At 57.1% G+C, this 14,904-nt stretch overlaps 1 protein-coding gene across 8 annotated transcripts in view; it reads left to right on the plus strand.

The window, feature by feature from the left end:
* The window catches only part of TEX264 (testis expressed 264, ER-phagy receptor), a 29,375-nt gene extending 15,147 nt beyond the window's left edge, over positions 1 to 14,228 (plus strand). For 5 of the 8 annotated variants that reach the window (XM_067754602.1, XM_067754606.1, XM_067754605.1 and 2 more), the window contains exons 5-6: positions 9,778 to 9,946; positions 11,359 to 12,766. In XM_067754602.1, the coding sequence (XP_067610703.1) occupies positions 9,778 to 9,946; positions 11,359 to 11,675 (486 nt within the window). In that variant the 3' untranslated portion in view covers positions 11,676 to 12,766. Of the gene's footprint in view, positions 1 to 9,777; positions 9,947 to 11,358; positions 12,767 to 13,615 lie in introns of those variants that run through there. The other 3 variants (XM_067754610.1, XM_067754608.1, XM_067754609.1) reach the window with 2 other exon arrangements.
* The last annotated feature ends 676 nt before the right edge of the window (positions 14,229 to 14,904 follow it).

Below are 14,904 nucleotides of genomic sequence, written 5' to 3' on the forward strand. Positions count from 1 at the left end.
CAGAGGCTGGGGCGAGGGGTGGAGGTGAATGATCTCAGAGCTTTGGATGAGGGAGGTGGAGAGCAGCTGCTGTTCCGGCAGTGGCAGATGTCTGAGCCTGGGACAGGATTGGTCTCATGGGACAGCAAGGTCCTGGGGGTTCTCTGTGAGGAACCCAAAGACAAGCATTTGTCAGGGCTCTTGTGGGGATTCTGGAAGGATGGCTGGATCCCAGCTTTGTGGTCTGTGTGGCAGCCCCTGGCTCTCTGGCCGGGCTTCCGCAGCTTGGCAGCCTGGCAAGCTCTAGGGGCTGGAAGTCTGCCTTTCTCCACATAAACCACTGGGGGCCCCAGGCCAGGCATTCTGGGACAGCATGTGTGTGAGGAGTCCCTGGGTTCTGTGTGACTATTTGTCTATGTGGAAGATGCTCCAGCTTTGTCAGGCCGCTCCACCAGGGTCCAAGGAGTTAGCCTCCAGGGCAAGAGGAGACCACTCCCTGATCCCCAGGAAGGGGGTTCTTCTGGCAGCTGAAGGAGGGAACTGAGCTTCCTTGAAATTGCAATGCCACAGAGGAGGTGGGGACCAGATATCAACCCAGAACAATAGGCAAAGGCCTCAAAATTCACCACAAGGTGAGACCAGTCTTAATGAGCGTCCAGGGAAGGCTTGGGGCACATGGAGCAGACCAGAGATGAGTGCGAGGCCTGGGGTCCCACGTATGGGATTGTGTGTGAGTTCCCTGAGCTCGGTACTTGGCTCATATCTGCAGTTGGTGAGGAGATCACTAAGAGTGTTAGACTGGCCAGCCAAGACCCCCGTGCCTGACTTCCTTTCAACAGGATCTATGATCTTTTCCATAAACCCCCTTCCCCAGGGTCTCTGCTTTCCCCAGGTTTTCAAGGGAGGTCTCCTTGTGATGTTTGGGCATCTCCTGAGTTTAGGGAGGGCATTGTCTGTGTGGAGGCTGGTTGGCTGGGTAAATGCAGGCAGGCCCTGGAGGTCAGATAGTGGCTCTTTCTCCATAGAATTGGAGATGTGTGGTAGGCAGAGCAGGTATAGTGAGCCAGTGGGGGAACCTTGGTGGTAGAGTTCTGGGATAGCTGGGTTGATGGGGCTGTTCTACCAGGGACAGCTGTGAGCAGGGACCCCAGACCTTAGTTCTCAGACTGCTCTGGGGGCCAGAGCCTAGGGGCTGTGCTAAGGTACCCCTGTGGCTGGCAGCCAGTGATAGGGAGCTGCACTCAGACCTTTACTTGCCTCAGCTGGAGTAGCTCTGCCTCTGGGTTTTACACATCAGATGACCTCCTGAGCTTTTGTTTGGAGGAGGATGTTTGAGACTTAACTGGTTTGAAAACCTCCGTCCTAAGAGGGGGACACCATTGGGCAGATGCCTCTTCCACCCCTGGCCAACTGCATGTCTGTTCTAGATCCTGAGGACGCCGTGGCAGTTGCAGTGTGAGTGGAGCTGGGAGGTGCCAGGGCTCATCCCTTGTGCAGGCAGGGGCAGGAGGGGTTCCCAGAAGAGGCACTTTCTGGGGGAGCTGGAAGCTGGACCTGGAGGAAGCCCTGGGGAGTGTCACGGTGGAGATTTCCCTGGAGTGGATGTGACTGAATTCCTGAGCGGTGGGTGATAGGCTGGCAGTGTCAAGGGACAGCCAGCTGGAAACTAAGGAGCGGGGGACTCAGCTGCCTCAGCAGGGTGGCTACAGAAGTGGGTCATCCTGTTGAGCGTGAGCAGGGAGGAAGCTCCCAGCAGCATGGTCAGAGTCTGGGTCCTGCCCAGTGGCTCACAATCTCCTGTGTTTGTTTTCCCTCAGACTGTCTGGGTGACTTTGAGGGAGTCAGTGATGGGGGTGGTTTGAGTCCACACTGAGGCCAAAACACCAGTAGGGAGCAGGATGGTCCTGGCAGTGGGAATCCAGGTAAGGAAGCCCCCATAGAATATGAAATTTGGGGTCGTCTCTTTCCCTGCCCATCACCTTTGCTGAGCTAATTTGGGAGAGTTCCCGAGCTTTATTTTTAATAAGGAAGGCCTTCCTGGTATCTCAGCTCAGTCACTTACTCTGCACTTATTTACTGGGTCCTCTTTTGTGTGGCATTGTTTGGGGCATGGAGGAATGAGCTAGGAGGCAGGCATAGGGTCCTAATCAAAGCCAGCATCCCCATTGTTTTACCAGTAATGACAGTGAGACCTAGGGAGGGGAGGTTACCCAAGGTCAGGAGCTGAAGCAGTGGCCAAGTCCAGACTGGATCCCCTGGGCAGAGAATCACTGATGGCTACATGCCTTTTGCCACTCTGCTCTGTCCATGATTGGGGCTGGGGCCAAGAGGCTGAGGACTGTCATGAGCTTGGGATGCACTGGGAGTGGTACCCAGAGTGGGCCTGGGATAATAGCAGCACTGTGGCCTAACACCCACTTGACCCTCTGTCTCCAGCCCTGGTGGGCAGAGTCATGGGCTGAGGCTGTCGATTTGGGAGCCTGCTGGGGGAGCCAGAAGCAAAAGGCAGGAAGAGCCTGGCTGCCCATTTGCCCAGCAGGGACTCATTAAGGGTTACCTTGGCAGCTGTTCTGGGCACAGGAAGCAGCTGCTGCAGGTGCCTTATTGGTCCTCATGTCCTTACCCTCAGTGAGGTGGAGATGGCTCCAGGGCTAGCTTACCTGCCAGGGCTGCGACCTGCTAATTGGCCTGCCCCAGTTCAGGGAGGAGGGTGTGCTCAGTAGCACCAGGACCTGGGGCTGAATGATAAGCCCCCAGAACTCTTTCCTCCCACCATCTCTCCCAGCCACAGGGCTTAGCCTAGGGGGAGTGGGGTGGGGAGGGGAGAGATGGATTCACTGGGAAAGGCAAAGCAACCTTTGGGGGTGGGGAAATTTGGGCTGAGCCTTGAAGGATGGGTAGTGTTCTCCAGGTAGGAAGGCAGGTCAGGCAGAGGCATTGACGTGGACATGGCCTGTGTATCCATTGTGGATGGAGTACAGGGGAGGAGCAAGAATTTGGGCCCAAGAGATGAGGCTGGGTCCTGCAGGTTTTAGAGAGCCACTAATGGTATGTGATCAGATGAGTGACAGCATCCAGGCTGGCTTTGGAACAGGACTTGAGCACTGGGGGATGGAGAGGAAGAGCCAGAGGCCACAGTCCAACTCTGAAAGAGAGTAACAGAAGTTAGCAGAGAGTAGCAGTGACTCTCCATTCCCAGATTTCCCTGGGCCAGGAGGAGACCCCCCCCATCCCAATTCCACAAACACACACCAAGGCTTGGCTTCCCTGACTCCCCTTAGGAAGTTGCCCCTGGATGTTGAGGTGTGGGGACCCACACAGGAGGCTAAGGCTCTCCCCTCTGCCGGCCTGGGGCCCTGAAACTTGTTCCTCAGCCTCTCAGGCTTCACCCCTCCCCACTCCCCTATCCCAGTAATGAAAGCACAAAGCCAGCCTTTGCTGGGGCGGGCGTGGGAGCCACCACTCTCGAAATACCAGCTCAGATATTGTAGCTTGGCAGCCCTGCAGGACCCTGGGGGCTGAGGCTTGTCTGGATGGTGCTGTGGGCTTGGGCCATCACCAATCCAGAGAGAGCCTTTTTCCCCAGGCAGATGGGCCTTACCAAGGAAGGATTCTTTTGCTCTTTTCCAGAGAGCTTGGGATTTCAGGAACAAGGAAGGAGGAGAGATTCCAAGGAGGGAGATCCCTCCAGAGCAGAAAAACTCTGCCTTTTAGTGGAGCCCTCAGATCGGGAGAGGCTGTCTGTCTGCTTATGCAGACAGGAAACCTAAGGCTCCAGAGGGAAGGTCTTTCCTGAGCAGCAAGTAGAGGTACCAGTCAGAGATGAGAAATTCAGGGCCTTCTCCTCCTCCCTTACCTTCTGTCTTTCTCCCCACCTCTCCGTCCCCACTTGCCTAGCTGTCCTTCCCTCTGGCACTTCCTGATTCCTCTGGCTCCCAGGTGCTTGACTTCATGGCTCCATCTGCACCAAGCAGCCTTCCTGCTGCTGGATAATCAATCAGCAACATTTTCGTTGGCTTATAAGCCGAACTGGGCTCAAGGTCCTTGACTGCACAGATGCTGCAGACTAAGCGGCAGGATCTCGGAGAGGGATGGGCTATGGAGCCTGCCATGGCAGCAGCGTCGTCTGGGAGGCTGTGGCTCCCCTTCATTTGGAAGGGAGAGTGTTAGGATCCCAGGTCTGAGCCCCTGAGCTCCCCGTGTAGGTACTCACCCCCACACTCCCCAGCCCTCTGCTCTTGCTCCACAAGGGCTCAGAAGGCCAGAGCAGGGCTGAGCTGGGATTGAGTATTGGCTATCTGGACCCTGGGGAAAGGCTGGGCATGGCTGCAGATCAGGACCTGCCTGGCCCACCCAGGTATTAGGATGCTTAAGGGCCTGTGCCCCCTGTGCCTGCTTAGAGGGAACTACTCTTGCCTGCTTCTGCCCCAGCCCACGCTGGTCTCCACTGCTGCTGAGGCCCCCCTCTTGGGCTGCCCAGGAAGCCATGGCCTGGGTGAGAAGGAATATGAGCAGAGGTGTAAATTGCATGGCAAGCTGCCGGCTCTGAGGTGAAAATGAAAAGTCTTCAGGCAGCGGCGGCAGCAGGCACAGCAGGCTGGGGTGCCAGGCACAGCGCCCTGCTCTCCCTCACACCTTCCCCCTTCTTCAGTCTTCCCCAGACTCCCACCCAAGCCTTGCTTCTCTGCCATCCCCTCCCCTGCCATTTGGGGTGGGGGGGGGCTCCCAGTTCGGCCCTGGGCTAGACCTGACCCCAAGAGGGCCTTCATCTCTTTCTTCCATTATATCTTCTAACTGGCTGATTAGTGCACAGAAAAATGGGCTGTGCTTTTGTTAATTTTGTGAGCTTAATATTTTTGGTAGCTTCTCCATTGATTCTTTTTGGGTTTTTCAAGTGTACAATTGTCTTTAAGTAATGGGGGTTTTGTTCATATTTTCCAATTTCTCACTTATTTTAAGATCATCTATTCCAATCTCTTTATTTTACAGTTGGGGAGATTGAGACCCAGGGAGGGGTCAATAGCTAGGCCAAGGCTCTGGGCTCCTGCCCGGAGCTCTTTCTGCCACTTCCTTCCCCCTATGTCCCGTCCCTGGCAACCCCATCTCATTCCTTTTCTCCTTTGCCTCTCATTTGCAGAGCTTTGGGCTGTCCTGCTCCAAGGGAGAAGGGTACTCACCATCCCTTCTGCAGGCTCTCCCTTGCTAGCACTGCAGCATCCCCAGAGCTGTCTCCTGCTGTCACTTCCTGCCCCACAGACAGGCTTAGGTTTTGGTCCAGAGGCTGTTGAAAGGCCCATTGGGTATAAGAGGGAGCATGGGAGAGGGAAGTTGACGGAAGTTCCTGGGCAGAGTAATAACAATGTGCCACATTCCAGCAGCAGCCCCCGCTGCGCCTCCCCCATCACTTTGCACATTCGATGCAGACCAGCTGCCTAAGGGGCCTCCAGGGTCTGAGCCCCCACTTGGCAGGGACTGCTATGTGCAGGCGGGTGCACGTCAGTGTCTGTGAAATTAAAAATGAGCATGCCTCACTTCACCCAGTGAAGAGATGCCATCACCTTGGGTGGGATGCAACAGCTGTTTGCTGGCTGTGTGGCTGCCCAGCTCTCCAGCCTGGCGTGGAGGGACAGGTAGGACTGGTCCACTCAGAGTGAACAGGAAGACCCAGGGCCCCTCACTTCAGTGAGACAGGAAGTAGAGGGCTGTGATGGGGTGGAGATTGATAGAGCAGACCTCATCCCTTTCTGGGCCTAGAGCTCATCTAGGAGATGCATGACCCAGACCTTGGCCTGCACCCATTGCCTTGTCCTTTTGAGGATTTGAGGCCGCATAGCTCTGAGCAAACCCAGGCTCTGGGCAGCCTGGGAATGGGATCCACCATGTCTCCCCTGCTGGGCCTGACCTCTTCTGCACGCCACACTCTCCCCACCCCTAGCCCAGGCCAGGGCACAGGTTGATGGTTTGAGAGCAGAACACCAAATGAGAGTAGTTCAAGTCCTCTCTCTTTCTTCCCTCCTCCCCTCTCCTAATTCAGTAAGAACTACCAGGGGTGGCACTGTGGGTCCTATGGGGAAACCTTGGCTCGGCATATGCCAATCTGGTGCCTTTGCAGGAGCCCTGAGCTGCACCCCACCCAGGACATGAGCTCAGCCTGAGGTGAGGAGGGAGCGTGTGGTGTGTTCCCAAGGTAGCCAGGTCAGTGGCACCATGGCAGCCTTTTGTGTGCTGCTCCTTCCCTTGTCTGCCGGCACCCCTGTGGGCGGTGTGAGCACCTGGTGTTGGTGCAGGAGTGGTGGGGGGAGTGCTGGTGGCTGAGGTCTCCTGGAAATCCCTGCATTATGGGTGGTGTACCAAGTCCACCTATTGTTTCTGTTTGTGGAAGCCCCAGGGGGGAGGGAATCCTTGGAGGTGTGTCTGAGGGACTGGAACTCTGGAATCCAGTTTCTAGCAGTTCCTAGTGGCACCTTGGCATGATTAGCTGACTTCTTCCTATTAGGCGGGGAGGATTATAGACATCTGCATCTCTCCCACCTTGGAGCAGGGCTTTGTGATCCCCTTGAGTCTGTGTGTGCGAATGAGTTGCCCTGGTTTGTGGCCTCATCAGGTAGCCCGTAGCTTCAGTGGCCAGAGCAGGTTCCCCTGTCCTGGTGATGCTTCCTCAAGCGTCTGGCTGTCTGGTCTGTGGGAGGGGTTGTGCCCAGGGCTGGGAAGACTCCAGGCCCATCCAGTCAGTCCCCTTTCCCCAGCAGTACCGGCCCAGTGTGGCATTGGCCTGGTGTCCTTGACAGTCAGTTCTCCAAGGGCTCCCTGAGGCTAGCTGAGGGAGAGGCAGCTGGCCTTGCCTTACTTCGATGATTTTCCAATATTTACCAGGTCGTCAACACGCTGCCCGGGCCACAGCTCCTGCTGTGCAGAGAGGACCTGAGAGCTGGCCCATGGCTATCCTCTCTTCCCTCAGAGACTGCACCTGGCTGGGAGGGAAAGGGCTTGTTCTCTCTGCCTGATCACTTAGGGACAGGGCATATGGCTAGTCCTGCCCCCACCCTCCATCCCCAGCCCCCCACTGAACTCATTCTTGGTCAGTGGGCAGAGCGTGGAGAGGGATCTCAAGGAGAGGCTACAGGGACACTTATAAGCCCCTCCCCCTATCTATGGGCCTGGTTTGTAAGTTTCTGCCTTTACCTTCTTCCTGCCCCTTCTCTGCCCCTGAGTCTGAATTTTGACAGGATCCAGCATGTGTTAAAATGATTTGGGCTGAGCCGTCAATGAGATTTTAATTAGCTCCATGCCTCTCTCCAGTAGGGAGGGCCAGGGTCCCCCAGGTGGCTTGGGTAGGACTGGGCTGGGCTCGGGTATTAGGCTGCCCCTCCAGGGGCCTGGGGACAGGCTTGGGCAGCTGGCATTCTCTGTGTGGGATGCTGTGAGGAGGGAGGGCTGGGCAGGGAAGGAAGGGCTGGGTAGCCCCAGGCCACAGTTTTCTCTCCCTCCTCTGTCTCCCCTGTTCCTCTGTTCTCCCGGATGGCTTTGAGATGAAGGCGACGGCAAGGATGGAGGATGCAGTTTCCATGGCAACGGGGCTGTCCACAGCCAGGCAACTTCAGAACCGGGCTCTCCGGAGGAGGCAGATGCACAGAGCAGCCACAAAGAGCTGCCTCCCGCCTGCCAATGAGGGGGCTGGCAGAGCAGTTGGCAAGGGTGGCTGCTTGGTGCTACCCACCCTGATGCCTGGCCTCCAGGAGAGGGTGGAAAGGGCGCTGCTCCCTCTTATCATCCCTGTTACTTCCAAAAGGAAAGCTAGGCAGGTGGCTTGAGTGTTGGCGAGGGTTGTCCCTGGAATTTCTGGGTGGACACAGGCTCTGATTCCTAGAAGCATCCCCAAAAGCCGACTGTCTTCAGCCCTTGAGAGATGGGCCTCCAGGTAGCTGATTACCTCTCAGCAGCTTCCTTTTGGACCCTTTGAATGCCCAGAGTATGGAATGCTGGTGAAGGCCATGCCCTGATTGGGTTCGGGAGCCCTTTCCCTCTAGCTATCAGGGAATGACCTGGACCTTCTTCAGGGAGCCTCCCTGACCCTGGCCTCGTGACCAGTTCACTGAGTGGGGTTCAGGTTTGGCAGATGCTCGCCCCCAGGTGCGGGCAGTAGAGGAGCCCCAGAGCCTGGTAGCTACTCATTCCTGATGTTGTCTTCTTGTTCACCCTCCTCCTGAAGACCAGGGCTGGGGTGGGTGTGTGGGCAGGTGGAAAAGCAGAGGCAGCCATTGATGTGTTTGGAGATGGGAAGAGCTGGGGGCATGGCCTTATTAGATGGCCAAAAGAGCCACCCATGTTAGCAAAGAAGGTCAGACTCAAACTATTAAAAATAATGACTTTCCTTCACTGCCCCTGGAGGTGTCAGGGCTAGGGTGTCCCACTCTGTTCAAGCTCACAGAGTCTTAGGACGAAAGGCCTTGCCTGGGTCACCCATGGAGTCAGAGGCTGAGCTGCAGCTAGACCTTGGGCCAGGACATCCACCCCCATGTGGCCTCCAGCCGGCTGCTGAGGGCCCTGGCTGGATAAAATAAACCTTCCTTCCCTCTCTCTCCCGGGGGCTCATTTTTCTCTCTCTTCACTTGCTTCAACTGGAGGGGGGTTCCTCAACCCTAAGCGTGGCCAGGCAGGCAGACAAGTGGAGTCCTGGAGTGGCTTCTCCCCACCGGGCAGTAAGTCTCTCATTACCGCTAAGTGGAAGGCTCATTTCAGAGCTCATGGTGAGAGCCGTACGGGTGCTATAAATAGCCGTGTTGTGAAGGTTGGCGGGTGAGCAGTGACAGGGCAGGGTCCTTGCAATCATCATAGTGGATAATTGTGCTCCATTGCGGGAAGAGGGCAGGCTCAGGAGCAAGATGCACTTGACCCCTGTTCTGGTTTGTCTGTCTGTCTCAGGGCAGCTCTGGCATGTATCTGTGCCCCTTTCACATACACTGGGGGCTACGGAGCACTGGGCTCTGTGTTCACGCAGAAGGGAGTGGAGTGCCTGTCTACATGTGGGGACCTATAAGCTGGCACTTCAGCCCACTGGGGAGTTGGGCAGTGTCCAGTATTAGACCTACTTGTCTTGTCTGTTCCTCCAGCCTAGAGTCTGCCACCTCCCCCTTGGCTGAAACTCAGGACCCAGGTCTGAGAAGGGGTGGGAACCAACCACATCTGACAGTCTCGGAGGTTGGAATAGACCTGAACCAGCAGGGGAATGGGAGTAAGAGAGAGGTTTAGCTGGCCTGGAGCTCCTATTCAGGGTTAGTCAGTAACATGTCTGCAAGGGCAGGGGCTAGGGGCCTGAGAGTCAGGGGCACTGCCTCTCCTGATATTGGTGGGTCAGTCAGCATTGTCCAGGGCAGAGAGGAGGTCAGGGCCATGGGATCCTGAGATGGCAAGTCTGGCAGGTCAGACCTTGGCTTGGCTTGGGTGCCTGGGGTCAAAGACTGTGGGGTCCCTGTCTTAGGGTATTCTGGGGTGCTAAGCTTCATGGCTCTGTGAGACCAGTGCTTTCTGGAATAGCGTTTTGGTCCCAGGATTAGCAGTGCCAGGCTCCTGGGTTCTTTTAGCACCTGTCCTTGGACTCCCAGGTCCTCAGACCACTGCCCCCTGGAGTATGAGGTCCTGCCCTTAGGATGCTGTGTGGGTGCCTTCGGGAGATTGGGGCAGGAAGCGGAGCCAGCCCCCTGGGAGGGAATAAATAATGGACAGTCCCTGGGGCCACTCAGGGACGTGTGGGTCAGAGGCCCTGTAGGGCTCATTCCGCCTTTCGCGCTCTCCCACAAGGAGCGGAAGTTGTGTGCCCACCCACGGCTGGAGATCTACCAGCAAGACCAGATCTATTTCATGTGCCCACTGGCACGGCAGGGAGACTTCTATGTGCCTGAGGTGAAGGAGACAGAACGGAAATTCCGGGGCCCTGCAGAGGCCAATGATGCCCAGGTGGATGGCACAGGTACGGGGCAGGGGTGTTGCGGGAGGAAGAGGGTGGGGCCTCCTCCCTGGCTGGGTCGCACTGTGGGTGTCCAGGCGAAGCTTCACAGAGGTGGAAGAAGGGACCCGTCTACCCACGTGCAGAGTTACTTGTTCTTAGACACGCAGATCCATGTAGGTGTGGCTTCACACGTTACCCCTGGCAAGGCAGATACAAAGACCCTGCCTGGATTCCCTTCAGATGCAGCAGGAGTACCCTTGGAAACACAGATCACAGACAGCTGGATGCTCATGGGAGGGGGCTGAGGCTGCTCAGGAAAGGCATCACTTGGGAGGGCTCGTCAGGAAGTGAGATTGGCTCTGGATATGGAAGGTAAGGAGAGGAACAAGGTGTCCCCCAATATGGGGCCCCACCCAGAGCCAGCTGCTTTCTTCCTTCCGAAGAGGAACAGGGGGACTTCCCTGGTGGCCCAGTGGTTAAGAATCCACCTGCCAATACAGGGGACACGGGTTCGAGCCCTGGTCCGGGAAGATCCCACATGCCGTGGAACAACTAAGCCCGTGCGCCACAACTACTGAGCCTGCGCTCTAGAGCCCACGAGCCACAACTACTGAAGGCCATGTGCCTAGAGCCCATGCTCCGCAACAAGAGAAGCCACCGCAATGAGAAACCTGTGCACCACAACGAAGAGCAGCCCCTGCTCACCACAACTAGAGAAAGCCCACGTGCAGCAGCTAAGACCCGATGCAGCCAAGAATAAATAAATCAATGAATCAGTCAAAGAGGAACCAGAGAGCATGCAGAGGGGAGCCAGGAGATCAGCACCCTGCCCCTTCCATCAGAGCCAGCCTTCCTACCCCAGGTCCAGGCCAGTAGGTTGCTTGCCTGCTCTCAGCCCACCCCCTTTCGTGACCTCTTGTAACCCTGAGCTGTCCCCAGGTGCGAGGGGACCTGCTGGTAACATCCCAAGTGGTCTTAGAGGGTCTAAGGCTTGGCCATGCTGGTGGAGCCTCATGTGACTCTGGAGGTCCATGACCTGTGGCAGTGGTACAGGGCTGGGAGGAGAGTGACTGTCCCTCTTCACCTCCTGCTTTAGGAGACTCTCTCTGTCCATCCAATCTTCAACAGCCAAGGTCACCCTGAGAGACATGTGTTGGCGGGGGCAGGGGGTGGGTACTGGGAGGCAGCCTTCACTCCCTAGGGGCCATGTCCAACACAGTTAACTTCATCTGCCACTTAATTACCTCCATGGGGCACTGCTTCCACCGGCCTGGTAGTGCCTGGCAGACACTCTTCAGTGCCCCTACTGTGGGCACAGGACATACTACAAGGTCAGCAGGCCAAGGCAGTCCCCAGGGCAGGAGGGGAGCACCTTGACCTTATTTCAACCTCCCTCAGCTGCCTGCACCCCTTTTCTTTTCCCCCCCACCCAGCTCCCCTTTCAAACACCGCCTGCCAGGGTGTTGAAGGACTGCTTGGCACCCACTACAGCTGGCTGCAACCTAGCTCCCACGCCCCCGGCTCCTTGGCCTGTCCTACCCACCAGCCTGCCCACCCATTCCCTGGAGTGGGGGCAAGGGGTCTGCTCTCCGCTGATAGGGTCTGCCCTGGCACCTGGGGCGGACTCTGGTGTCTGCCTGCCAGGTGCATGCCACTTGCGCAGCAGTGTGTGGTGGATGCCTGTCTGCCCAAGGCTTGGCCTGTCCCTGTCTGCCTCCCTGCTGTGGCCCCCGCTTGGGCTGGGAGGTGAAAGGGGGGTGATTAGCTGCCTTGCGCCTGTTATTACATTGATGTATTATTTAGCTCCAGAGAGGCAATGAATATTTGATCTTCTTGCACTGGCTCTGGGCAGTGGAGGAGAGAGGGACTGGGGTGAGGTGGCAGCTTCATTTTCTGCTTCAGCAGCCTTTGGGATTTAGGTGCTACCCTGCCTTGCCTGGCCTCTTCTGCCCTGGGACACAGACCCAGGACTCTGGACTTCCTCCTGTGCAGACCTTGATGCAGCTGGAGGGTTGCCACTTCCCTGCCTTGGACTCCTTTGCCAGAAGTGTCCACATGTACCCAGGGGCTGTCCTCATGCAGCATGCTGGTCCCTGGCCCGAAGGGGCACCCCTGGGCTCCTTCCTCTGATCATTCCTAGCCTAGGAACTGGGAGAGGGAGGAGGCAGCTAGCTGGCAAGCAGGCAGGTTCCCATACCTGGGTCCCGAGAGAGCCATTGGGGGGTGGGTGGATTGAACTTAATGGGGCCAGGGAGAAATTATCCCCCTCCTTTGCTCCTTTCAGGCCTGCAGCCTCTGGGGCACCAGTCATTATTTAAGGCAAGAAAGAGGGTCTGGAGTCCTGCCCCAGGGTCAGAGGGAACCACCTATAATTCAGGGAGTAGTCCTGGCTCACTCTTGAATACCTCCACTCTGGGAGCCATGACTGAGGCCCCAGCAAGAAGAGGGCCCTGGGCCAGCAACCTGGCACTTACAGGGCTCATCTCACCTCTGTCAGTAGGTCCCAGAGGTCATCTTGGGGCCGAGGAGGCTGAGGGAGCAGATCCCACCCCACCCCACCCCTCACCCTGGGCTCCAGCTGAGGTTCAGTGAAAGTTCCAGGCCAAGTCCGAAACGCCAAGCAGTCCCCAGCTGTGCCGGGCTCGGGGCTCAATCACCATGGAGACAGGATCTGAGGAAGCTGGCCCACCCGTCACTTTCTGTGATGTTTGATAGCTGCCCCCTTCCCTCTCACACAGGAAGGGAAGCATATCCGCCTTTTCTCGATCTGGATTCCTACGCACAGTAGGCCTGAGCTCTTTGCTCCTCCTTGCCACCCCCAACTGCTGTCAGTGCCTCTGACCTGAGGAGGTGAATTGAGGGGCTGCTCCTGAGCAGGGCAGATGAACCTGCCCTGGAGGACGTGTTGGGGGTGGGAGGAGTAGGCTGGGAGACATCTCAGGGCACTCCAGCCACTTGCAGAGTTCTCCCATGGTCCCTTCTGCTGCTTTGTGGCTCAGGAGCCACTAGTGGTTGGGGATGGGTAAGGACTTCTCTGGGGTGACCCAGGCATAGAAGAAGAAAGTCCTTAAAATGCTTCGTCCCAACACCCTCCTCCCGTGTAATTGGTCGAGGATTTCTCAGGACTTCTCCATCCCACTCCTGCCCCAGCCTCCTCCTCAAACTGGGGCTCAGGGTGGGCCAGAGGCAGGGATATGGCTGCCCCTTGGGGAGCCCTGCATGGGGGAGGGACACAGGAGAGCAGGCCTCCTGGTCCATTCTCCTGTCCTCAGGCCTTATGGGCAGTGTTCTGGCCTTGGAGAAACCTCTCTCCAAGCCTGAAATAGGGGGTGGAGGAGGGGACACTACTTAAATCTCTGTCCTACCCTCAGCTTCTCAGGTTGGGGCTGAATGGTCCTTAATGGACTATTGGGGGCTGGGGGGCAGCAGGCTTTGTGGGAGTGCAGGGAGCTGAGGCTAATTCAGGGTAGGGAGAGGAGTATACAGCAGGCTGTCCTCTCTCACTCCCTCCCTGTTCTGTCCCTCTGCCCTGCCAGTGCAGCTCAAGACAGGGCAGAGGGCAGCTGGAATGAGCCTCTTGAGCCAGGGGCAGCTTTATTATTCATGAGCACACTGTGTATGCTGAGTTGCTGGGCTGGTGGGAGAGCCTCAGTCCTCTCCCTGGAGGAGGGGGTGGGGGCCCTAGCTAACCTGTGCTCCCTCTTCCTCCAGGAACTGACACGATGAGTGACACAAGTTCTGTAAGCCTGGAGGTGGGTCCTGGCAGCCGGGAGACTTCAGCTGCCACACTGTCCCCTGGGGTGAGCAGCCGTGGCTGGGATGATGGTGACACCCGCAGTGAGCACAGCTACAGCGAGTCGGGTGCCAGCGGCTCCTCCTTTGAGGAGCTGGACCTGGAGGGCGAGGGACCCCTTGGGGAGGCAAGGGTCGGCCCTGAGGCTGAACCCCTTGGGGTTGCCAAGTGGCCCCGGGAGCCCAGTACCCCTGAGAAGGGCGAGGAGTAACCCACAGCCTGCACCTTCCTGTGGTGCAGTTGCTAAGGAACTGAGCAGCCTCTTCAGTCCTCTTCTTCCTCCACCTCCCGGGCTCAGGCTGGGGCCAGGGGTCTCAAGCGGACCTGACTTCTACTGCCCTGGGCCTCTGGCTAAGCCTTCTCCTCACTGCCCTCTCAGCTCCCAGAGCCAAAGGAGCCGGGACCGTTGGCACCGAGCCCCCGCGGCTGCCACCCCTGTTACATCTTTTTTTCAGATTCACATTGGAGCTTCCAGGACCCAGAATAAAGCAAATGCTTTTCTTTGTTTTACCTGGATTTGTACTGTGCATTTGTTTGTTCCACAATGGTTCTGGTTCTTGGGGACCCCAGAGTGGGCAGGAGCACCCCCAACCTGAGGAGAGGAAAGAACTTGGCCAGGTACCCTCGGGGGGGTGGGGTAGAGGGAATTGGAGGCCTTTCACTCCCTGTTCTTTGGCCCCACTTGACAGCTGCCCCTCCATTGCAGCAGCCCCAGAGGTTCCCCCAGGCTGCTGGAGAGCAGCAGATCAGGACAAGGAGTGTGAAAGCTGAGCATGGGGTGCCTTCTGGGGCTCAGGAGTGGGGAGCTCACAGCCTGCCTCAGTCTGCTTCCAAGGGATGCCTTTGTGTCTGTGGCTAGAGTGTGCCTGTGCTGACACTGTTATCTGTCCAGCCGGTGAGGACATCCCCGCTGTGCCTGCCAGTGGCTGTGTATCTGCGTGTGTGCATGCGAACACACGCATGCCTTTGGTCTTTTATGTGGTGGCTGTACCTTGTGTGGATGGCTATGTGACTCTGTGCACATGTTGCTGTGCTTAGTGTCTAACTTTGGTTGAATTATAGGGGTGTGAGGCTGGCTATCTGGGAGCATCACTCGGGGGGCTTTGTCCATATACAGCTGTCTGTGTGTAGTTATGTGTCTGTGTACAACTGTGTTTGGCGGGGTGTGTTCATGTGTAAAGCTGTG

This window comes from Pseudorca crassidens, chromosome 10, assembly GCF_039906515.1.
Source record: "Pseudorca crassidens isolate mPseCra1 chromosome 10, mPseCra1.hap1, whole genome shotgun sequence".
In the NCBI taxonomy this organism is placed as follows: Eukaryota; Metazoa; Chordata; class Mammalia; order Artiodactyla; family Delphinidae; genus Pseudorca; species Pseudorca crassidens.